Here is a 24,777-nt window from a genome sequence, read left to right as displayed (position 1 = left end):
CCCGTGTGAACCCCCAGGTCCCCACCCTCCCCCGAGGGTCAGGGTCCTAAGAGGGCGGGGGAGACCCACTTGCGCCCGCCTCCGCCCTGCAGAACAGATCCCGCTTCCTTCCTCCCACACCTCGAGCCTGGAAGGAGCTGGTGCCCGGGGAGGAGGAGGCCCTGGGCCCCGAGGAGGAGCCGGTGGAAGCCCTGCTGGGGCTGGTGCGCAGCCCCCAGTCGCCCTGGGCACTGCCAGGGGACTCCAGCGCTGAGGACCGGTTCCTCCGAGAGCTGGCCATCCAGAGCCCAAGGAGGATCAGAGACACCTTCTTCTACTCCTACTTCCGGTCCCTGCGGGTGGTGGACAAGCAGGTGAGGTGGCCGCCAGGGAAGCCCTGTCTCTCCTTACCCAAGCTCTCTAGAGCTGCTCCGTCCGCAATCTGTCCATGTCTCCTTGTACAGTTCTTCAAGAGAACCCGGGGGGAGGCTGAGGCAGGCTTATCTGAAATTAAATCCTGGTCTGGGCAATTTAGTGATTTAGCAATACCCTGTCCCAAAGATAAAAAAATAAAAGCAGGCTGAGATACAGCTTAGCATGAAGCCCCTGGGTTCAATTCCCAGTAACAGAAAAGAAAAAACCTTTTGAAAGGTTGAGCTTGGTTTTAAGGACACAGATTGTGGGGGTGCGTGGGGGAGGGGCACCTCAGTGCTCACTTCCTTCAGGCCTTCTGTGCGTGATCAGTAGCAGAGCCCAACAGTGGAATGGAAACTTGGTCTCCGTCTTTAGAGCCTCTGCTTCCTTTTCCTTGCCCGGTTTCCCTGGGACTTTCCCGGTGCACGCTGCGAATGTAGGGAAGCCCAGGACAAAGCTCTGGTCACTGCAGCGGAGAGGGCCCCAGCCACGTGGCCTCATGGCACAGGAATGTGGGGAGTTCATGGGTCAGTGCGTGAGCTCCTGGTCTGACCCCAGTCTGTGTAAGCTCAGGTGATTCCCACAGACTCTAAGCCACTGCGAAAGCTGAGGCAGGAAGATCGCGAGTTCGAGGCCAGCAGGGGTACATAGCAAGACCCTGCTTCATCAAAAAGCAAAATACCTGAACTGTCTTTGGTGTCAGATATAGACAGCATAGAAGACGGGGCTCCCCCAACTCCTGAAAAGGGCACGGTCTAAGGAGGGACACAGGATGCTGACCTGGTGGTCACAGGACCCCTAATAGGGGTGCTGCTGTGGTGGGCTTGAGCAATCCCATAGCTACTCCAGCCCCAGGCTCTGCCCACCCCCCAGATTAGCCAGGTGGACAAAGACCTCCTGAAGTTCCTGAAGCTCGAGGAGCTGGTCCTGAGCGCCAACCGGATCAAGGAAGTTGATGCCGCCAACCTGCCTCCCACACTCAAGGTACAGGGGTCCCACTGCCATCCGGGTCCTGAGCCAGCGCTCCCACAGGCCCTGCCCTTAACTCGCCCCATGTGCCGGCCAGAGTGGCTAGGTGCTGAGCTCCAACCCAGGGCTTTAAAAGTACAGGTTGCGTTCCTCGAAAGCTAGACAGAATTCCCATGGGCCTTGGGGCTCATTGTCTGGCGTATACTCTGAAGAGCAGAGGCAAGGACAGGGCTGGTCCTTGTGTACTAGGATTCACAGCAACACTAAGGTGCAAGGGACCCACATGTCTGCAACCACATGAGATCGATCCAGGGTGGAGTACTACTCACCTGTGAAAAGGAAGGCAGCTCTGATAGTTGCTACAGCATGGGTGGACCCAGAAGCCCACACACATGGCAGCAGGAGCCACACAGAAAAGGGCAGATCTAGGAGGACCTGGAGAGGGGCAGCGGGAGCCCACCCCCTGGGGAATCTCGGAGTTTCCATGAGAAATTTTAGAAATGGATGATGAGGGTGGTGGCTCAATGCCACTGTGTGATGAACGCCACTGAGTTGTGTGCTAAACAGTGGCCAGGTTGGCAGATTTATCTTACAGATCCTTCATGCGCAAAAGAGATGAGCACCCAGGCCAGGCTTCCCAGGAGCCTTCAGCAGAGCCACGGTGGCCCTGACTTTGCGTTGAACTCGCATGGGGACTCAGGCAGAGCTCTGCTGCCTTCTCCCGTCACCTCCCTTCTACACATTGCAGTCACCTCCACTCTGCTTCCTGCATTTAAAAAAGGAGTCCAGGCTGGGCATGGTGGCACACACCTGTCATCCCAGCACTCTGGGAGCTAACAACTTAGTGTCTCAAAATAAAAAAAATAAAAAGGCAGGGGATGTAGCACAGCATAAAGGCCCTGGGTTCGATCCTGAGTACCTCACAGAGAGACAGACAGGCAGGCAGGCAGGCAGGCAGGCAGGCAGGCACCACCCAGGCGCAGCACAGCAGGCCAGGAACAATTCACAGCCCCTCTCCGGATTCTTCTGCTGGAAGCAGGAGCTCAGGGCAGGCCAGGACGGTGTCCAGCCACAGCCGCTGCTGTCCTTGCAGGTGCTGGAGCTGTACGGCAATGAGCTGAGCAGCATGGAGTGTCTGTGTGCGCACCCGCCACCCGGCCTGCGCCACCTGGGGCTGGGCCACAACCAGCTGCGCGGCCCCTCTGAAAGCCTCTATGTCACCGCCAGTCACTGGTAACGAGGGCGGGGAGGGTGGATGGAGCACTGGCTCTTCCTGTAACATCCTGTTGGCTGCGAAGGACACTTTAGTTTTGATTCCAAACCAAAACCCCACTGAGTTAGGTGTGGTGGTACACACCTGTCACCCCAGCACTTGGGAGGCTGAGGCAGGAGAATCGCCTCAAGTTCAAGGCCAACCTGGGCTCCATAGTGAGTTCAAGGCCAGACTGAACTATATAGTGAGTGCCTTTTCCCCAAAAAATTATGTCTCCAGATAATAGCCAAGTGACTGTGTCACTCCTGGTCGAAGAGCCCTGTCTTAGAGGCTGCTGCTTTTGCTGAAGACAGTGTGCGTTTAGCGGTAGTGACCCTGACTGTCGCCATGTGACTTTGTTTCCATGGTGAAAACTTGGAACCCGAGAGTCCCCACAGGGGGTGGCTGCAGGGAGCCAGGCCCAGGCTCCGAGAGCATCTTGGGTATGGACATCCTCTCTCAGCCCAATTCTGGTTTGGGGCAGGATTTTTTTTTTTTTTTTTTTTTTACCAAAAATCAAGCTGAGAGCCTTGTGCTTACCAGACAGGCGCTTGCGTCCAGAGCTATCTCCCCAGCAGAAGGGTTGCTTTTGTTTTCCAATTTTTAAAACAATGTTTGAGACAGGGTCTGGCTACATTCCTGCCTCAGCCTCCCAGAGCTCTGAGATTACAGGTGCCTGGCTGTATTCTGGGTTTTGATTTTGTTGGAAAACAGCACAACCTGCTGCCTAATGGGGATCTGTAGAAAGGTGTATGCGAAGCCTCCGACTCAGCGGCTGTGCAGTGAAGAAGATACATTTCTTGGGCACTTATTTTGCTGTTTTCCAGGGGCCCGCCCTCTCTGCCTTCCCAGGGATCAAATCCAGGGCCTTTGCGCCGAGCTCCACCCTCCAGCCCTTTTACATTTCCAAAGTCGAAATTGCCTGGAGGGAACTAGAACTTGCCTCCCCTGGCCTCAGCCTCCCAGGCCCGGCCTCCCAGCGCACCACCAGGCAGCTTCCCAGTCCCTTAAGGCGGAGCCGGGAGAGGAAGGCGGGAAGGCGGCTCCGGCCGGCCGGGCACGGGACGCGAGGTGCGGGCGAGGCGGCGGGCGGGTGGGCAGCGCCTCCCGGCCCCCCTCCAGGCCCAGCCTCGTCTCCCTGGACCTGAGCTTCAACGGCCTGACGGACCTGCGGGCCATGGTGGCCGCGCTGCGCTCGCTTGGCCGCCTGCGGCTGCTGGTGCTGCAGGGGAACCCGCTGGCGCTGCTCCCGCACTACCGCGGCTTCACCGTGGACAGCCTGGCCCGGCTCTGCGTGCTGGACGACGTCACCGTGTCCCCGCCCGAGAGGCACCAGTGCCGCGGGCTGGGCCAGCAAGGTGGTGGGTGCAGCGCGGAGGGGCATTCCCGGGGCTTTGCGCCCGCGTGGCGCGAGGTCCCCCCCTGGTGGCCCGCGGCTGCAAGCGCAGCCTCCGGGGTCCCGGGCGCGCAGCCTGGAGGTCCCCGACCTTCTTCCGCGTCCCCACCGAGCTCAGCGAGGAGGCCGAGGGTCTGGGCTGCAGCTCCTGCCAGCCCTCGTCCGGCCCTTGCTCCACAGAGCTCCTGACGCAGGAGGCGCAGCTGCTGGTGACCATCGGAAACATCGGGGGTGTCGTGGACTCGTCTGTCTTGGACCCCGAGCCCGGGCCCGAGGGACCCTTTATCAGCTACAGCTACTATGTGACCTACGACTTCTTAGAAGAGGAGGAGGGCGAGGCCAGCGAGTACGGCGGGGTCCTCGCCGAGGTGCGTACGGCAGAGCCTCCGACTCGTTGCCCTTTTTATAAAAATTTTCAATTTTGAGACAGGGTCTTCCCAAGTTATTAGATTGCCCAGGCCGTGCTCAAAGTTGGCGCTCCCAGCCTCAGCCTGCCAAGTGCTAGGATTACGGGCGTGTGGCACCACCACTCCTGATCCCCAGGGCCATCCTTACAGTGTAGGGTAGCACAGGTAGGTTAGGAGGCTGAGGCAAGAGGACCGCTGCGAGTTCGAGACCAGCCTGGGCGCCACAGTCCAAGGCCAGGCGGAACTGTAGCAAGACCTTGGTCTCTAAAAATAAATACATACATAAATAAATCTCTGTCCCCAAGCCCCTGGCGTGTGCGTCTGTGTGGACCCTGCCAGAGGACGGCGGTGGGGCCACAGTCGCTGCTTCTCGTCTCGGGCAGATCGTGAAGCCCCTGTCCAGCGCCGAGCTGCTCGGGGAGGAGGTCCCCGAGGAGGGCGCAGAGGAGGACGTGGCCGAGGAGTCCGTAGAGTCGGTGGAAACCACGGAGCAGGCGGAGTCCGAGTCTTCTGTCGTTTCGGGCCGCTCGGCTCCCCAGCCGCCGTCTATGGACTCTGCCGAGGAGCTGGCGAAGTTGCGGCCGCGCATGGATCCGCGGCTGTGCCCTGCCCCCGGGTAGGGAGCGGCGGGCGGGAGCCCGTCCTAGGGTCGCGGCTTTCAGAAGGCCCAGGCCACACTGTCACGCCTGCTGTCCTGCCACTGAGCCATGCCCAAGGCCCTGAGCAGCTCTCCTTAGCCAGGTGCAGACCTTGGGCTTGGGTTGGAGTTCTGCGCTCCTTTCTAGGCGCTACGCTTCCGCTGCAAGCAGAGCGGGTCCCAGTAGTGACTGCAGTAATCCTAGCACTCTGGGAGGCTGGGGCAAGAGGATCTCGGGTTCAAGGCAGGCGTGGGTCACGTAGGGAGCCCCTGTCCCAAAATAAGGGAGGCTGGTGAAGTACAGAGGCCCAGATTCGGTCCCCGTAGTGGAAAAGCAAAGCAAAGCAAAACGCCACTCATTCCCGCTTGCTTTGCAGTCCCATCCTGCCCCTGGCACCCACGGCCCTATTTCCACCTCTGTGATGGGATGGGTGTGGTGACTCAGAAAAGGACCTTGGTCCTCATCCCCTTGCCTGAGGCTTATTTCCCTGAGCACAGCTGTCCTGAGATCTGTCCTTGCTGTCCCATAGGGATTCCTTCCTTTCCGAGGCTGGCAATGCGACTGTCCATGCAGCCATGTTTGTTTATTCATCTGGCAATGGAGACGTGGGCTGTGTCCACCATGGGCTGCTGTGGATGTGGTGCCTGGTGTCGCCCAGGCCCTACCACCCTTTTTCACCCCTGTCCTGGGGATTCTTATTTCCCCATGTGAGGTCCCACACCTGGTGCCACTTAAAGGACAGCTCACTGCCCCTGGAGAGCACCAGTTTGTAAGGACTTGGGGGGTTTGTGATGTTTCTGCCTTTTACGTACAACCGTGTGAACTTTTTTAACCCCTTGCTGCAGTTTTGGTTGGTTCCCTCTGTCCCTGAACGAAGGGTCCCTTTGTATCTATTTTACCTTTTCCTTTGGCAGTGTTGGGGCACCCAGTCTGGCACTGTGTGTCATGTGTGTCACGTGTAGTCTTTTTAGATATAGCTCACTGGTAGAGCACTTGCCTAGCCGTCCCCTCCCTGCCTTGTTCGCCCTGGTTCCCAGCCATAACCCTGGGGTCGGTGCCACATCTGTTGTCCCCAGGACAGTCCTCTTCAGCACAGACCACAAGCCCTGGGCTGACATCATCGCCTGCAACTATGAGGCACAGCACAGTGTCAGGGACCTGGGACCCCTCAAAGCCTTCCTGCTGGCAGGGACCACCGTGACCATCGTGGAGGAGAAGGTGGGCAGAGGAAGCAACAGCGCTCAGCACTTAGCTCAGGACCTCAGGCAGCCTCTGTGGCATCTGCTCACTGCAATCATCGCCTGGCCCCAGATCCTCTCCTGGCCTGTGGCGACCCCTCCTAGCAACAGTCCTCTGGCAGCCAAGAAAGGGAAAGGGGCAAATGACAAGAAGAAGGACAAGGACAAGAAGGACAAAGACAGGAAAGACCAGAAGGGGAAAGCAGAAGAGCCCTCGAAGGTCAGCTGGTGTGGGCTGTGACATAGGCCCAGTGTGGCGAAGACGGGTGCCTGCCACAGTCCCCTGCCCACCCTCCCAACTCCCCGCAGGAACAGAAGGCTTCACAGAGGAAGAGAGATGCCCCCAAGGAGCTGCGCCAGGACCCACCCGTGCTACAGGTGCTGGGCAGCAGCCTGGTAGCTCTGGAGCCACTCCTGACCGGGGAAGCCGTGGTGTCCACTGTGTGCAACTTTGGGGTGGTTCGCACCCCGGAATCAGACAGGCTGACATTTGTCAGGGTACCGTGGGGTCTGCCACATCCCTTGACCTCTACCCTTGTCCTCCTCTGGTTCCCAGCCACAGCCCTGGGGGACAGAGAGCTGGGTGGGCAGGGCAGGGACTGGCCCAGGGCTGGAGGTGAGAGAGGGGACACAGCCACCACCTCGGGGTGGCCCATTTGGGCAGCTGTTCATCAGGGCACTCCTAAAGAGAAGAGCAGGAGTATTCCTGCTCCTTACTCCAGGGAGGGGCAGGAGTCCTGGGACAGCCTGGGCCTGCGCTTGCTCCCCAGCCTCCCCTCAGCAGGCTTCTCACTTTGTGAATGTCTCTCTCACAGGACTCAAAGAAGATTAAGAAAGGAGCCAAGAAAGGTAAGAGCCACAGTGGAGGGAGGTGACAGCAGGTGTGCGCCACCCTGCTCTGTAGCTACAGGCGGGGACTGACATCACATGTGAGGAAAGAACCCCATAGTCTCCCTGAGCAGCCCATAGTAGTCCCTAGAGCACAGAAACTAGACATTCTGGGTAGGCACCAGGATAAGGTGGGGTGCAGGCTCAGAGCTGGGGTGCCAGGCAGGGTGGGCACACCTGTGATCTTGGCACTCCAGAAGGCTGAGGTAGGAGGATTGAAATTTTGAGTCCAGCGTAGGAAATCTAGCTAACACCTTGTCTCAAAATTTAAAAGGGGGGGGGGCTGGTGAGATGGCTCAGTGGTCTAAAGCACCTACTTAGAACAAGCTTAGCAAAGGACCGGGACCGAGGTTCAATCCCCCAGCACCACATGCCAGCCAGCCCCGCCCCCTGGTGGGCTGAGCTACACACACACACACACACACACACACACACACACACAAATAAATAAAATTAAAAAAAAAATTTAAAGGGGGGGTGGCGATGTAGCTCAATGTGAGGGTCCTCCTGGGCTCATTCTCCAAATGTGGGTTCTAGATACTCTTCCTTGGTGTCAGGACAAGTTTGGTAAGCACTAGTTTCTTATCCTTCAAGGATAATCTATATTGATGATTTTTTCCCCTCGCAATCTGTCTGTCACTAAGCCTCACTGGTGCACTGTGCGTTCTGATGGGGTGTTTTATCGCTGTGTGACTTGTAACATGAATAAAATATTGTGTGTATTGTAAAACACTAGTTGGCCGTGTTAGGCAGGTCTCTCAACTGTTGACATTTCTTTTTCTTTTTCTTTTTTTGAAAAAGAGAATAAAAAACAGTAGGAAAAAAAGAACATTAGAAATTATACAGAATTTCACTAAACAAAATAATAGGAATTCAACAGTGGTTGTTAGATTGCATAATGTCTTCACATTAGTTGTTTAGATTACAGATACAGACATGTTTCTTTAAACATCCCCAGAGCACATTCTTCACACCACTACTCACGTCACTAGAAAAAACTGCATATTGATTGAGTGCCTGACGACTGATACAATGTTTCCAAAATTCTGATTTCGAAAGTTCAAATGACAGAAATTTAACAAAATGCTTTCACTCAGCTCTTTTTCTTGGAGTGCCTCATTTTTTACTTTGTGTTTAACTGCTACTCTGTGCGGTCACGCAGACAGCTGCCCTTCCTAACGACCCGCTCCAGCGCACGAGGGTCTCCCGGGATCCGCCGTCCACAGCCGCGGGCCGCCCTGAGGCGGAGCCTCCGGGTGGGGGCGGGGAGCGAGCTGCCGGCGCTCGGACTCATGCGCTGTGCCTTGATTTTCCCAGAAAAGTCGAAGTCAGTAGCTCCGGTCTTCGAAAGCGACTACCAGCCTGAGCCACTGACTGTGGAGGTCGAGATCCAGCTGGGCCAGGTCCGCTCGGTGGAGGAGGCTCTGCGCGCGATCGCCAACCAGGCGCGGGCAGAGTAAAACCGTGCAGAGTGAAACCATGCGAAGACCTTAGCCCGAGTCATGCTTGTCGGGACCGGGACTGGTGCGGCGCCCCCTGGGTGCGGGAGAGGGGAGCAGGTGCAGCGCCGGGCGGTTAAGGCAGCTCACGCGGGTGGACGAGAAGACCAATCACCTGCCGCTTCCAGAAGCCCCGCCCCACCCTCCTGGATGAAGCCCCGCCCCCGAGCACGAGCTTTGTGCACCTGAGCGCAAAGCGGGCGCTGGGCAGGCGTTGTGCTCAGGTCCGAGGGGGTCTACCATGAGGGCCCGGGCACCCCCGGCAGCTGTTAAAGACCGTGTCGCCTTGCAGAAGGACCCCACGCTGGCTCTTTCCCGCTCTGAAGGTAGTCCGGACACTGTCACACAGGAATGAACGCGGCCCCTCAGGACTGCGTCCCGTTGGGTCTGCGCGCCCCTGAAGGACACCCAGGAGCGGGGACACGGGTGGCCCTGCGGAGGGGGTCTGTGCCAGCCCTGAGCTTAGCGCCCCCTCTGCCCACCTTGGAGCCCGCAGGCCCCAAGCTGCGGTGACTCGCCTCGCTCTGTCAGCCCCTGGGGGCTCCGGCCCTTCCCGCCGCGTGCCTGCTCCATCCGCCTGCCGCGCCCCTGCCCTCCTCCGCAGCTCGTGTGCTAAGGTCCCTCTGAGGGTGCTCTCTCGGTTGCCTTCTCCCCGACATTTCCTCCCAGCGCATCAGCCTCCCTGAGGGGCAGCCCTGCGTCCACTGCGTCCAGGGCACAGAAGAGGAGTGGGGGTGCGGTGGTAATGGAGATGAGGGGTGGCTGCGGGTGACAGGACGGAAAGTGCAGGTGCCGTGGACCTTGGGCGGGTTGTTGGGGGGACACACCTCAGCCTTCTCCACGTGCAGGGGGCGAGGGGGGTCGTCGGAAGAAGCCAGCTTTCAGTGGCTCTTAAGTCCCCAAGGCCCATTTTCCTGATCCAGGCGAGCTGCGTGTGTGCAACTTTGTCCTTTCCCCTAGTTTAGCATCTGGAAACGCAGACCGCCTGGGGCTGAGGTGCAGGGAGTTGTGCAGAGGCCACCCGTCGGTTTGCTGTTTTTCGCCCACACCAACGATGTCAGCGCGCAGGGAAAGGTCGTGGGCATTGGTATAACGCCATAAGGCGTTGGGGAGGGCGCTGGCGGCAGAGCGGGGATGCGCACCCTGTCCATAGAGAAAGGGGCCTCTGCTGGGCAGGCAGGCTGTGCTCCGGAGGGGGGCGCTCTCCCTTTGGGCCTCAGCCGGCCGTCTGGGCAGGCTGTTTCTCTTGGGCTTTGCGTGCTAATTCCACAGCCCTTCTGGGCAGCCCGTGCCAATGCCTTCCTGTTCCTGCCCAGCCATCCCCACCTCTTGCCACTGCTGGAACTTCTCCACCTTGCTGGAGCCTTGGAGCTGTGCCCGGGACACCTTCCTGCCCGTGGCCATCAAGTCACAGCCAGGCCATGTGGAGCAGCCCGGCGGTGAGCAGTGCAGGGCGCTGGGCCGGCTGGCCACGAAGCTGGTTTCTCCGCAGGGCGGGACTGTCTGCCCCAGCCCGGCTGCTGGCCTCTGAGAGCAGCTGGATGTTGCCAAGTTGCGATTTTCATCCCCATCCTCGGAGCTGCGCATGCAGCGCCCTCCCCGCGCATGCTAGGAAGATGATGTGTGCTAGAGTTCCTGAATGGCTGTGATTCTGCCCAGGGCCGCCAGGTGGGAACTGTCACCCTGCCCAACAAGAACCCCAGCATCAAGTAGCCATCGCGCCTGCCAGGTCCAGGGGCTCTACCCACCCTGCGCAGGTAACCTCCTGCGTGGCACCTCCAGCCCAGGAGGAGGCTGAGCTCCTCCCCATGGATGCGACCTTGCAGGCCTGTGATCAGCAGCCTGGCCCCTGTGGGTGCTGGTGACAGCTCAGGGTGCACATATGCAGCTACCCATGCCCCAGCAGCCCTGGAACAACTGCGTTGACTTTCTATCAAAAGAGGCACCTCGGGCACTGCTCCCTGCGGCCTACACGCAACACCAACCCCACCTGGGTAACCCGGCCTCCCGCCCTCCCTCCTGTAGCCGAACTAAGACCTGGAGGTGAGCATGTGCTGAAGGGGAGCCAAGGGCCAGCGCCGGTGCCAGGATCTGCAGGGCAACTGTGAGGCTAATGGGGCACTGTCTTTCTGGGAAGTGAAGGGAGGCCCCAAAGGAGACACACACACTCTTTTTGAAATGGAAAAAAAAAAAATTCTCTTTTGGATAGAGAAACTCCAAGGACAGGAGGCAAGGCCAGGGCAGGCACATATTGGGGTTAGTTCTGTTGCGAGAACGGGGTACACATACCCACCCTGCCCAGTCTCCACTCCTTGGCCCAGCCGCGCATTCAGCCTGGGGCCTCACACACGAAGAGAACTCCCCAGAACAGATGCTCCCGCCCTCCAACTCCAGCCCCCGGGAGGGAGCAAATGCTAAGCGGTACCTTGGTATCCGAGTAACACTGAAAACTAGAGCTAAATAGCTGTTGAACATTACAGCATGACAGAGAGGGGACCCCCTAGGTGGCCCAGGTTGGCAAAACAGGTGTGAGGTCATCAGACAGGGAGCGCGCCGCCATTGAACAACTTCGTGAAGGAAAGGCCGGCCCAGGCGCTCACACGAGGCCCTATCAGCCAGGCAGCAGCTGCCGGCCGGCCGGGGTGTCTGATCCTCAGTCCTCGCGCAGGTAGGCCTCGTGCTCCTGGTCGGCCCTTTCCTCCTCGCCCTCCTGCACTTTCTGGCGCAGCTCTTGGGTCTGTGCCTCTGCAAGCTTGGCTTCCGCTTTCTGGCAAAGCTGGCGCACCTCCTGCACCTGTGACTTCACCAGCTGAATGTGATTCCTGGAGGTGATTGACGCCTGGTCAGCTCCTGCCAGAAGATGGGACGACGGCAGTAAGCAGCCGGCAGGGCAGAAGGCACAGCAGACACAGGAAAGCCTGGGGTTCTGGGGCCACCTTCCCTCCTCCACGGCAGAGCAGAGCGCCTGCACCCGCATCCGGATCTACCTACCAGACCTCAGTATTTCTCTTCAGCTCAAGGAGCTAACGTATTTATAAGACCCAACTTCCACAACCATCTTTATAGCTACACAGCTCTTGGTACTGACCTTTTAAGAATTGAAGTATTAGTAAGTTACATGTTTCTTCTGGACAAACTAAGGTATCATGAATAAAATTTCCAAAGAGCTACTTAATCTTCAGAGATAACCTCTTGGAAATTTAGAGAGTATATCTCTCCCTTTTAAAATGTGTCTATAGGGGCTGGGGAGATGGCTCAGTAGAATAAGCGCTTCCCTGGCAAGTGCAAGGGCCTGAGTTCAATCCCTGGTTCCGCCAAAAAAAATAAAAAATAAATAAATAAAATGTGTCTATAAAAAAAAAGTGTCTATAGGGATTGGAGAGATAGCATGATGGTCTAAGCACACGCCTGGCAAGCACAAGGACCTGAGTTCAATTCCCGGTACCACATGCCGTGCCACCCTGGGACGCTGGGTGCACCGTGATGGCCACTAAAACCAGGTGTGGTGGCACATGCCTGTAATCCCAGTACCGGGGAGGATGAGACAGGAGAATCACTACAAGTCTGAGCTGCATGGTGAGACCAGGTACCAAATAAGATTTTAAATGTGTCTTTAAGCTGGGCATGGTGGTGCATGCCTATAATCCCAGTACTTGGGGAGGCTGAGACCAGTCTGGGTTACACAGTGAGTTCAGAGACAGCTTGAACTGCATGGCAACAGCCTCTCAGTCAAGCCAAGCAACGAAAGAAAGCACCCATATAATATAAAATGCATAGAGAACCACTGTTACTACAAACCAGAGGTGACCAGCCTTTCGAGCTCTCACCGTGGCACATGAGCCGTGGGTCAGCCACAGCTGCTATGAACATACGATGGCAGAAAAGCCAGTGTACTGAATATACTTTATAATTTTGCTTTTTTATTTTTTAGAATTACTTATTTTTTGGCTGGCACGTGGTGCTGGGGATGGAACCGTGGTCCCCAGCCTGCCTAAGCTTGCCTAAGCAGGTGCTTTAGCCCACTGAGCTATCTTGCTGGCCACAAATTTTGCTTTTTTTTTTTTTAAATTATTTATTTTTTATTTATTACACTTATTGTGTGTGTGTGTGGCCAGCTCAGCCCACCAGGGGGCAGGGTTGGCTGGCACGTGGTGCTGGAGGATCGAACCGCGGTCCCTGTGCTTTGCCAAGCTTGTTTCAAGTAGGTGCTTTAGCCCACTGAGCCATCTCTCCAGCCCCAAATTTTGCTTTCTTAAGTGTCCTCACTGCTGGGGAACCTCGCATACACGCGCCTTCCCTCGTCTCTCTGCAGCACAGCCAGGCTGCCCTGCCCTTCCGCATTACCAAGGCCCTTCCACAGTGCGGGCAGGCAGTGAGCAGCAGGCCAGGTTTGATTTCTTAACTTGACAGAAACACTTCTGATATTTCATTATTAAGTAGGACTGCTTATCCTTTATCATGTTAAGAAAACTGTCTCTTCACTATTCATAAACGGATACTATATTTTATAGTGCTTCTATACTATATTTTATATGTGCTTCTTGGCACATTTTGATTTTCTCTTTTAATTACTGTAAATTATCTCAAGTTGTGAATCACACTGGCAGATTTTTCCCTGGTGAAATATTGGTGATTAAATCTGATTTAATCTATTTTTAGAAGTGATACTGAAATACAGTTCTTATCTGGATGCGGCTCTCGTCCCGTCTGCAATCTGTACCTGCTGGCTCCCCTACCAGGCCTGCTGCCAGCTCTGCATGCTGGTGTGCTCGCTTGCGTGCTTTTTTGTTGTCTTTTTGAGACAGGGTCTCGCTATGCAGTCCAGGCTGCCTTGAGCTCACTTTACAACTCTGGCTGGAAACTCACAATGATCTGCCTCAGCCTCTGAGTGCAGGGATTATAGGCATGTGCCACCACGCCCAGCTGGTATGCTTTCGGCAATGCAGGAATTATTATTTTTTGTGGTACTGGGTATTGGGCATAATCCTTCACATTGAACTACACCTGAGGCCTGTTTTTCGATTTTTAATTTTGAGACAATCTCCCCGAGTCGCTAAGTTGTCCAGGCTCAGCTCATATTTGCTCCTCCTGCCAGCCTCCCAAGAGCTGTTCCAGGTGTGTGCCACTGCCCCCGGCAAGCCTGCGGTGTCCTTATTGATGTTCCTGGGGATTGAATCTAAGGCTTTCTTCACTCCTTTTGAGTCAGGGTCTTGCACTAAACACTAAGTTCCTCAGGGTGGGTTCAAACCTGTGCCTCAGCTGTCAGAGTGCTAGGATTATAGGAGTCAGTCACCACCACTTCAGCCTAGCTGGTAAGGGTTTTTTTTTTTTTTTTAATTTTTCAGCTGGTGGTTTTTAAGAAGCATGTTTTTAATGTTTAAGTCTGCAGTGCTGGGAATCCAACTGCAAGTACAGGCCCTCGTGCGTGCTAGGTAAGCACTCTCCCACAAGCTACATATCCAGCTCAAGAAGCATGTTTCAGATTTTATACAAGGAATTTCTGTTCTGGCGGCAGGCTGAGAGTCAATGAACGTTAAAATTTTAACAGTCTGTCAACTGGTACAAAATCAATTTTTGCACATGTTTTATGTCTGAGTATGTGCTTCTTGTGGGAAGAGGGTAAGTTTTTTGTTTGGTTAAATTTTTAAAAAACTATTCTAGGCCAAGAATATAGCTCAGTGGCACAGCATCTGCTGGGCAAGCTTTGCACTTGAAGTTCGATTCCTGGTACTGAGGGGGGAAAAAAAAGCCTTTTCTAAAACTATCCTACAGTCCAGGGACATAGCTTAGCAGCACAGCACCTGCCTGGCAAGCACAAGGTCCTGAGTTCAATTCCCATTACAAAAAAAAAAAAAAAAAAAAAAGATTAAAACTGTTCTGTTCCAACCCTGAACTGCTTTAGTTTTCTGGCTTTACGGATGTGTGTCTCTCTGAAATGTGTATAAGGCCTAACTTCTCCTTGTAATTCCATCAGCTTTGCCTTACTAGGTCCACACTCACAACAGATACTGCTGCTTGTTCTCCACCCCATTTATTGCATTTGCCTTCTTCTTCTGCCTTTTGATGTTGCTATTAACCCTTTTGTAAGGGCTCTCTGTTTTGTTAATTCCTCAGTTTATCTTTCTATAGTTTTCTACCTTTTTTCCATTTTGTTTACTCCCAGCACTCTGGGAGGCAGGAGGATTGTAAATTCAAGACCTTGTCTCAAAATAAAAAAAAAAAGGGATGGAGACGAAATCAGCGTGAAGACTCTGGGTTGAGTCCTCAGTGTTGCCAAAAAATAAGTAAAACAAATGGGCATTCATCCACTGGAAGGACAGTGATATTCAGAAACACTTTAGTAAAATAAAAAATAACAAAACTGCAAAGCCGGGCATGGTGGTGCACACCTACAATCCCAGCACTCAGTAGGCTGAGGCAGGAGGGTTGTCATGAGGTACAGGACAGCTGGGATACATAATGAGCTCAAGGTGGGCCTGAACTACATAGTAAGTCCCTGTCCCAAAGCATTTAAAAAACACTGCTTTTCTATGTTGGGGCAGGTTAGGTCACTGAGGTAACAGAGGACAACCTTAGCTACCAGACACAAAGGCCTCAGAGTCTGACCCTCTCACCCAGCTGCACCTTATGTGGCCACACACTAACTATACAGTGGCAGGTTAAATGTCACCCAGTTTCTCTGGCTCCAAGTGGAAATGGTAACAATAGTTTCTATTTTAAGGGAACTGTAGGCATTAAAAATGCTTATGTGGGCCGGGGAGATGGCTCAGTGGAATAAGCACTTCCCTGGCAAAAGCAAGGGCCTGAGTTCAATCCCAGGTTCCACCAAAAAAAAAAAAAAAATGCTTATGAAATGCTTTGAAATGCTTGCTACAAAGCCTGAGATAGACAAATGCTCAATAATTTCTACTGGCTATGCCACTAAGATCCCAAGTCTTATTTCTCCCCTTTGTACAAAAGGCTCATGTAAGGGGATTAGCTCAAGTCTCATCCACTGTGGCATTTTATGACTCTTAGTAAATTGTCTACGTTATGAAAAAATGTTTATGTTGGAAACACTGTCTGATGGTAATAGTTTTACAATTTATTATTTTCTTTATTCTAGATCTTGACAGCCTACCTTCTATGGCTCTGGTCTACAAAGTTACACATTTTTCCTACTGTGCAAATAAAATGTTGCTTAATTTCTAATAAAGTTAGTCATACTGGGTGTCATCAATTAGTCCAAATCCTTCATTTTACACCTAAATGAAAAAAAATCAAACAGCATCCCCTTATAGAAGACAAAAACAAACAAAAAAAAAAAAATGCCTTTAGCTTACCAGTTTGGTACGCAGCTTCTGCTGCCATTTCTGAAAGACTAACTGCAGTCATCCAGGTAGTTTCCAGCTTCAAGTACTCTTGCTGTTTGGAAGTCATCTATAAATTCAGAGACACAAGGAGGCATATTAAGCAGATGCGTTTGAGCAGTTACTGATCAGACCTCTTAATTCAAGAATTCAGGTTTCACAGAGGCAGGCAGATGAACAAAGAAGTGCCTTGCAACATTTTGCTCACCTCAACTCGGGCTCCTATGATCACTTGCCACACTTCATCTTCCTCCTGTGAATTCATTTTCCCCAGTAAATTTGTATATTGTCGGTACAGAGAAATTAACGTATAAACAGCCTACAAAATAGAATGAACAAAAAAATGAGGCATATTAGGATCAGTGACACATCTCCAGGATGTCAAGTCCCTTTATAGCAAAAATGGCTCTCCAGCCCTTGTGCCTCCCTGAAATCATGCTACTGTACGAGGTGGCGGGAGCAGCATCGTTCCAGGACGCTAGTTTATGTGCCTACCTGTAAATCTGATTTTTTTGAGTCAGTATTTCACTATGCTGTCCAAGGTGGCTGGGAACTTGTGTTTTAGTTTCCCAAGTAGCTGGGATTACAGGCGCACACTACCATACCTGCCTAATATCTGCTTTTTTAAAACAGACATGTTAGCTCCTGGGAGGCTGCAAACAGGCGGATCACTGAGTCCAATCTAGCAGTGAGACCCTGAACACCCTGTAGACCCTTCCGTAAAACACAAAAAATAAAAAAATAAAAAAATGAAACAGATGTTGCCCAGACTGGCCTTAAACTCTTCAAACTACTCAAAATCTTGAAATTAGTCACAGACAATTAAAAAAAAAAAAAAAAGAGTATCTCTAACCTGCAATAAAATGCAAATGCAGCCAGGCATGGTGGTGCAGACCTGTAATCACATACTTGGGAGGCTGAGGAAGGAGAATGCCTCCAGCTCAAGGCTAGCCTGGGCTACACAGTGAGTTCAAGCCAGCCTCCCGCACACCCCCACCAAAAAAAAAAAAAAAAAAAGCAAATGCAACCATCAGCCTGCATCCATTGGTGAGCCCTGGTATGCTAACTGCTGGCTTAGAAGATCAAGACTTAAAAGGTGATGTACCTTAGTGTATTCGGTGATTGCTTCAATCAGCGCATAAGTGGTCTGAGAGAGAAAAGTACAGGTGCTGTCCGTTACCAGAGACACAGCCCTTCTCATTAGTGCTTCATTACTAAGAGTATGAGGCTCCGATTTCTGAAAGACACAAATATCATCAGTCAACTCTCAGCCTAAAGCTCAAGCCGAGAACCTCATCACAGACATTTAAGAAAAAGCCTGATTCTCATGCTGGTTTAATGTTTTAAGCTGTAACTGTTACTTCTCTGGGTTAACTTCTTAGGCTTTCTGTTGGCAACATAAGACAATGTAGGGGAAGTTACTCCACAGTATGCTTTCTACTTAAACTTATCTGCTCCAGAGAACAAACTTTTTTTGTTATTTTAGAGTACTAGCCCTTGAACCCAAGGTTGCATGCATGATAGGCAACCATTCTACCAGTAAGCTGCATCCCTACCCCTTTCTGAGATGGGGGTCCCACTACGTTGCACAGGTTCCTTAAAAAACTTCACAGATGAAGTGGAAGTCACAGCAGTTATTTTCCTAAAAGGTCACAATCTTGCCCTCAAATTCAAATCTTGTCCTCTCAAAGTCTGTATGCCCTTTCCTGTATGTCCTTTCCTGTATGCCATTCTGACTCACAAAAGTGCCAAAGAAATTATGATCAAACATCAAAATATATAATAAATGGCCAGAAGGAGAGGGATGATTATTGGCTGGGAAAGGTTTCAAAGAGGTGGGGCTTGGCACAGGAGACAGAATTAGAGTGACCAGGTCTCCTAGGAAAGAAGAGAGGATGAGGAAAAAGAGTGTATTTGCTGCTTGTTTGCAAGCAGTGTCCAGGAATCTAGTCATACTGGCACTGGTGAAGACACTGGAATGCAGGAAGTTACGATATTAGTTCTATGACACACAGTGAGAGGGACCAGGGGTTCGAAAGAATAGAGGTGGGAATGCTGAACTATAGGAGAACGACTATTGCTCCAGACACGTGGCCCAAAACTGAGGGAATTGGGTTTAGAAAACACCACAGTACATGAACTCAGAAAGGACAAGCCCAAGAGTCCTGGGAAGTCATCCTAATAGTGACAGAAAATGGCCTAGTGTTCACATGAGGATTTTAGGGCTCGAGGCTCACCAGCATGCAGAACTGAAATGAATATAGGAAGTTGAGGGCTTGAGCCTCAAAAGATGCTGAAAACACCAGCAATAAGTGAGATCAACATTGTTATAAACATAAATGTATCAGGAATATTTTGATGAAATAAGGCTTGCTAGTTTCCTGCTTAGTTCTTCCTCATGAAGCATATAGCCAGTGAGTCTTAAAATCACGTGGTACTTTGATATTAACCGCTTGACAGACAAATCCACCTAGATTTTTTTTGGTATTGGCAACTGAACTCACAACCTTGAGCTCACAGGCAGGCAGGCACTTATGCCACTGATCTACATCCCCAGCCTCCACCTAGATGCCTATGGGACACCTCAGACACTTCCAAAATGGACAAATTTCTTCTTTTCAAAACTCTTTTACATCTTAGTAAATGTCAACCCATTCTTTCAGTTGATTACTCCATTAAAATAGCTAGAAACATCTTGAGAAATAGGTTATCCACGTCTAATCCGTACTGGCCACATTACGCCAACTTCCCCATCTTCTCTACCTGCCTACTCCAAGCCACTATCATTTCATGCCAGGATTATCGTTATGAGCCTATTAGTCCTCCTAGAGCCACACGAGCACCAATTAAAAACATGTCAGATCTCAATAGTCAAGCAAAAATCTGCTATGGCTTTCATTTTCAGAATAATACCCAAAGCCTTACAATGGTCCACAGAACACAAAATTTGATCCTCAGTTAAATGGCCCTGTCTATGATGGCTTCCCTAACTCATTCCTTTGACATTCTGGCTCTCTGCTTTTAAAAAGTCCTTTTTGGGCCAGGGACATAGTTCAGTGGCTTAAACACCTGTCTGAAGAGTGTAAGGTTCCAAGTTTGACCCCTGGTAGCAAAAAACAAGTCCTTCTGGCTGTTTTCCCTAACCAGACATTTTTATGGTGTACTCTGGAGATGACTCAACTCTAATATTTTACTTTATTGGAGTAGCTTTTCCTGACCTACCCTTAGGTAAAACACTTAAGTAAAACACTGAGGTTGTCACCAGCTGACATTTTACATGTTTTTCCTTTCTTTCATCTTTCTCAAATGTTCAATAGTGGCAAGAACTTTCTGCTTACTCTCTGTTGTCTCTTTCACTATACAGTTCAGGCTGGCCTTGAATTCACTTCGTAGCCTAGGCTGGCCTTGAACTCGAAGCAATCCTACAGCCACAGCCTCCTGAGTGCTGGGACTACAGGTGTACTTACTCTCACTACATTCCCCATGTCTGACACATAAAAGGTGTTCAATTAAGCTTCTGCTGAATGGTAGACTATCTTAGTGACACACAATAGTCTCCTGTTCCACTCTACTCTTCATACAACCTAAGGTTCTACAAAATGAGACAGAGTGGGAGGATTAAGACATCTGCTGAACTCTGAGATGATGCTGATGCACAAGTATCACAGTGGGGGACCCGCAGCTTCCAGAACCGCAGGGCAGCAGTCACCTGAGCAACAGGCACGGCGCACAGGGCCACGCCGAATCCAGCCACCACGGTTTTGTGCCATGGTCTCAGCAGTTCCAACAAAAAGCGCTTCCTGGAGTTAGTCACGACAGGAACACACTGTCTGAGCCTAGAAACAGGAGTCGAACTTAATAAATAATAAAGGCACAACATCAATCTGTACAAGATTCTCATTTATTTGCAAGGGTGGGAAACTCAAATCGAGCCAAGCAGAAAATTCGGTTAGGACACGGTGGCCCCCGAAGATCCAGCACACTGGGGCGGGTTCGGGGAGCTTCCACCCCTCTGGAGGTTCACGGTGCCGCCTCCACTGCTCGGAACCAACGCCGAGACACACGCTGCCGCGGCGGCGCCCGGCTCCAGTCCCGGCCCGGCTCGGGGACTAAGGGTCCCTTGCTGGAGAAGACTTGGAGCCGGCGTCCAGGGTTCTGGGACCGCGCCCCCAGGGTCCCTCCCACGCCCTTCCCGACGCCTGGTCCTCCTCGCCCTCTACGTCCTCTAGAACTTCGACAGGGCGAAGGTAACTGGCGGCGGTTGAGGGCTGGGGACCGGCTTTCAGGGCACAGAATAACGGGAACTCAGTCAGCGAGAAAGTCCCTGCTTGACCTAGGGGCCGAGGGGGCGGGACGCAGCTCGGCGCCCAGCCACAGCGTTCAGGGTCCCCCGGCTCCTTCCGCTCCCGCCCATCTCCACGGCCGAGTGGTACCTCAAGTGGGAAGTTAAACTCCGCAACAGCCAAGTCCTCAGAGCCGCCATTCCGCGGGGGGCGGGCGTACGTCGGACGCGCTCGCCGGAAGTGACGCATCTCCGGGAGCCTCCGCGGGGCGCCGGCTCCCGAACCAGAAGGAACGCGGCCTCCTGGCCACGCCCCCACCCGAGGACGCAGTTGGGATTGGGCAGACGGGAAGGGAGAGGGCGGGACTCAGGGTAACGACCAAAACGGCTCCGGCGGGCGCCCAACCGCCGGAGTTTCAGCGCGGGACGAGGGTGTGGAGTGGAGTCGCGCATGGCGCTGCGGGCTTGGGCAGGGGGCTCGGGTCGGGGCTGTCTCTCAAGGAGGCACGGGTGAAACGAGGAGAGTTCGTTCTTTAGCTCAGGAAGCGGCTGAAGCGCGGGGTGGGGTGGGGGTGCTGTCACTTCAGTACCAGGAAGTAGGTGGTCCAGCCGGCCAGCAGCAGCGCCCCGACCAGCACAGTGTAGCTGAGCAGCACGAAGGCCAGCAGCTCCCGCAGAAGCTGCAGCATGTGGACGGCAGGCGAAGCCGGCATCGCCTGGGGAGACGGGGAGCTGAGCGTATCCGGCCACGTCCAGGCTAGGGACACTGACACGGGCGCCGCTGTCCCACACTGCCCCAGCTGCCAGTGCCGCCAAGGCTACCCCTTTTTCCGCCAAAGAGGCAGCAGCCTGGGCTGGAGGCCGGCCCTCTTCCGGCCACTACTGCATTTTTAATGCTGCTAATGGCAGGCAGAGTCAAGCTTCCTCTTCCCGCAAGCTGCAGCCCCTGCAGCTCCCATGTGCCCCCTGCAGCCCCCAAGTCCACCCTGTAGCCCCAAGTCCTCACTGAAGCTCCCAGGTTCCCCCTGCAGCCCCAAGTCCCCCCTGCAGCCTCTGGGTCCCCCCTGCAACCTCCAGGTACCTCATGCAACCCTCTGATTCCTGGGCCCCAGGGTCGCAGGCTTCGCGGATGCAGCGGGCACCAAGCTCTCTGAGGCCTGTCCCCTCATATCCCTGTGCACTGTCCCAGCCCTGCTGAGTCCTCTCAAATGGCACCTGATAGTGGGAGTCCCTGTAGCCCTGGCCGCAGCTCCCCTCAGTGCGGCCACTCATTTAATGAAGTTGCCTGACTCACCGAAGCAGCCTGCAGCTCCTTGGACTGTGCAGAAGGCTGGCTGTGCAAGCCAGCGATCCGGGCAGCTCTGAGGTCTTCAGGCAGCAGCCGCACTCAATAATAGGTGTGGTCTAGCGGCCAATTACAAGCTCCGCGTGGTCCCCGGGCGCTCAGTTGCTGCGGAGGGCAGCGCACGGTCCCAAGCCAGGCGGGCACTGCAACCCCATCTGTCCACCACTGTCACCTCTGCAAAGGTGACGCAAATGGGCCAAACAGTGACACACCTAGGAACATCTCAAGCCCCTCCTCATCCTACTTGTCTAAACACTCTAGGTGTGCTACCGTGCCAACAAACACCGTAGCTCCATTACTGAGTCGGGACAGAAACACTGCACAGCCATTCCCGACTAAAGCAAATGTCTCAAAGTACAGGCAAGCATGAACACGCACACGCATCCACAGAACCATGCTTCTGTGACCAAGGGCTCCACAGTGCTGGACTCCAGGGTTTCTCAATCCCCAGCCTCACTACACATGGGCCCTTTAACTTCAACTCTGCCATGATGAGGCAAAGAGGGCCAGCTGGGAAAGCAACAAGCCTTTCCCAAAAGTAACAAGGAAGGAAAAGAAAGCACAATTTTATGCTTCATCTGAGTATTTCACTTGAACCAAATATTAAAAGACCATTTTTTTTGACCTTGGGGAGGGGGACAGGGAGTGTGGACATCAACCCTTTCATAAACATCATCATCCAGAAGCAAATGGCTCCTTAATTTAATCAGGATCTCTTATTATCAAATCATTGCCTCGGCTGCAGCCTGGCTGAAATCAGGAGCAGAGCATTATCAAGCTGCACAGGAAGCCAGTGAGTAGTAATTGTTCCTCCACAGAACTGGTCATTTGAAGGGCTTCCATGTCCTGCCTACATATCGGAAAGAAAGGATGGCAGACACCTGTACAGTGCTCCTCACCGAGATGACAGAAGCAAAAGCCAGGCTGTGCGAAGTGGGCCCAATTCTGCTCCCTCTGAGGTCTCATATCCTTCACAAGTGTGCCTCAAACGGGCACAGTCTAGACTTTGCAGTCGCTTCTCACTCCCAGTAGGGACTTCTCGAAATGGGGTAAACGAAGCTAAGAAACACTACACAAAATTCACACAAATCTGCTTAGAAATAAGACACTGAGAAGTTTTATATCATTGCTTTTTCAATTTTCTGACAAAAAAGGATCCCCTATTTTCTACAGTATATCACTTAAAATACACCTTACTCTGGAGTGCAATTCAGAGTCTGCAGAAAACTGCAATGTCCGCAGTCCTGTGTCAAAGCCCCTCCCCTCCTCCTTGTTTCAGACACCTGATTCAATATTTTTAACTACTTTTGCTTGAATTCAACTTTACCGAATTGCGTCCTGTGATGGGCCAGTCTTGGGAGAGAGCTGAGGGTTGGAGCCAAGGCCTCCCACAGGCTAGGCACGCTCCACCAAGGAGCCACACCCCAGCCCCGCTGGTCTTCATGCACAACAGAGAGCAGTCAGAGCCGGGCATGTCCTGATTAATCACATCCACTTCCAGTGAGACCAGGGCTCGAAATGAACAGAACCCACACCAAGACCTTCCCGGTTCTCTCCAAGAATTAAACCAACTGTTTTTAATCTTTGCTCCCTGAATCATTACTCCTTGCTCCACAATTAAAGCACAGTTAAGATATTTCTCTGTTGGCCGCGATTCAAAACCATAGAAGACACAAAACAGTGTCTATGTAGGCTTCTTTTCTAAGGGACTGCTTGTGTAGCAGAACTGTCTACCCAACTAGACAAAAGTCCAGACATGATGTCAACAGTCCACCCTCTCCAGGAATAAATGTACCATTCACATGGCCCGTCTTAGTAAAGGCACTCTCCTCTGAGGCAAAGACGGTTTCGAGTATTAAATGAACTTAGACAAAGACACAATGCTCCACCACTATTTGTATACAAATGAAGCAATTAATGTTTTTTAAGTCTTGTGCTGCATGCATTCTGAAGAGCTGACCTAGCTATGTCTGAACAAGTAGAGTCATGAGAGAATGCAGACACATGAGGCTAAAACTGAGAAAAGCCCCTGCCAACAGGACTTGACCAGACTTGAATTGAGTCCCACGAGCCAGAAACACTGAGCAGCAGGCAGATTCATTCTCTAAAGCAGCTGGGGCCAACAACTGCTGGGGTTCAAAGGTATAAACTAATCTCCTTCGGATAACAAGTATTAGAAAAGGATTCTCTAAAGTAAGACTGGCTTTCCATCTGGGAATAGTTTTCCATTTTCAAATATTGAACATCAAGCCCAAATTAATTCCATGAGAAACTAACCTCTTTAACATTATCTCTGCTACCTCTTCATTCTGAATAGGTTTTGGTTGTCTGAGATAGGGTCACACTTTGTAGCCCAGGATGGCCTCATCCTCCTGAGTGCCAGGATTACAGGTGTGCACGAACACACTTGGCTGGTTTTTCTTTTTCTATTTTAGGGAAGGCCTACAGGGTGTTCAGGGTCTCACTACTAGATCGGACTCATAGTGATCTGCCCATGTACAGTCTTTTTCTTTTTTCAATCCAGAAGTTCTCCCACTCATAACATGCAATGTAGCTATCAGAATTGGGGGATGGGTAGGAGGTGGGTGAGGGAACAGCCTGTAATCCCAGCACTCAGGAGGCTGAGGGAGGAGGATCATCACAAGTTCAAGACCAGCCTGAGTTATAAAGTGAGCTCAAGGCCGGCCTGACCTACACAGAGAGACACTGTCTCAACCCAAACAAAATTCCACTAGTGAGAAGGTGAGAGAAAAATGTGTGGCTAGTGACCTGGAAACGCTGGGGACCAGCTAATTTTGCTGGAGACCCAGGCATCAGCAGCGGTGAAGCCATCACTGTGGTCTCCTGCTGGTCCCCTGCCAGACACCAGGCTGAGGAGGGAGGTGGGAAACGCACATGAACCTCTGACGGCTCTGCCCTCCACCACAGCTAACAGGCCCAGCAGGAGTGGCCGCCATGGCTTCCGGACTCTGTCAATAAGATCACTCCAGAATGTCCAAGGTCACCAGGTCAGGGGCTGAAACAGAGCTAGGTATTCATAGGCACAATGAAGACAAGAGGCTGACTCCGTGTGGCCACAGACTACCCCAAGAGTGCAGGTGGCAGTTACCATGGAGACAGA

General features: G+C 52.6%; 2 protein-coding genes across 2 annotated transcripts; one reads left to right on the top strand and one right to left on the bottom strand.

The window, feature by feature from the left end:
* The first annotated feature begins 80 nt into the window (after positions 1 to 80).
* Positions 81 to 8,716, top strand: Lrrc43 (leucine rich repeat containing 43). Its single transcript, XM_023720607.1, has 11 exons — positions 81 to 353; positions 1,267 to 1,377; positions 2,456 to 2,595; positions 3,737 to 3,975; positions 4,191 to 4,378; positions 4,801 to 5,033; positions 6,132 to 6,273; positions 6,367 to 6,513; positions 6,603 to 6,791; positions 7,109 to 7,142; positions 8,499 to 8,716. The coding sequence occupies exons 3-11, from the start codon at positions 2,489 to 2,491 to the stop codon at positions 8,639 to 8,641; spliced, it is 1,422 nt and encodes a 473-aa protein (XP_023576375.1). The 5' UTR covers positions 81 to 353; positions 1,267 to 1,377; positions 2,456 to 2,488; the 3' UTR covers positions 8,642 to 8,716.
* Positions 8,717 to 10,850: 2,134 nt separating this feature from the next.
* On the bottom strand, positions 10,851 to 24,068 carry Diablo (diablo IAP-binding mitochondrial protein). The gene is made up of 7 exons (XM_004635891.2): positions 21,606 to 24,068; positions 20,463 to 21,027; positions 19,739 to 19,865; positions 17,135 to 17,266; positions 16,238 to 16,348; positions 16,003 to 16,099; positions 10,851 to 11,530 (listed from the first exon to the last, which is right to left on the bottom strand). The coding sequence occupies exons 2-7, from the start codon at positions 20,762 to 20,764 to the stop codon at positions 11,334 to 11,336; spliced, it is 966 nt and encodes a 321-aa protein (XP_004635948.2). The 5' UTR covers positions 20,765 to 21,027; positions 21,606 to 24,068; the 3' UTR covers positions 10,851 to 11,333.
* Positions 24,069 to 24,777: the final 709 nt, after the last annotated feature.

Source organism: Octodon degus, unplaced genomic scaffold (genome assembly GCF_000260255.1).
Source record: "Octodon degus isolate 3935 unplaced genomic scaffold, OctDeg1.0 scaffold00076, whole genome shotgun sequence".
NCBI classification, from domain to species: domain Eukaryota; kingdom Metazoa; phylum Chordata; class Mammalia; order Rodentia; family Octodontidae; genus Octodon; species Octodon degus.
This window is presented reverse-complemented; position numbering and strand designations above follow the sequence as displayed.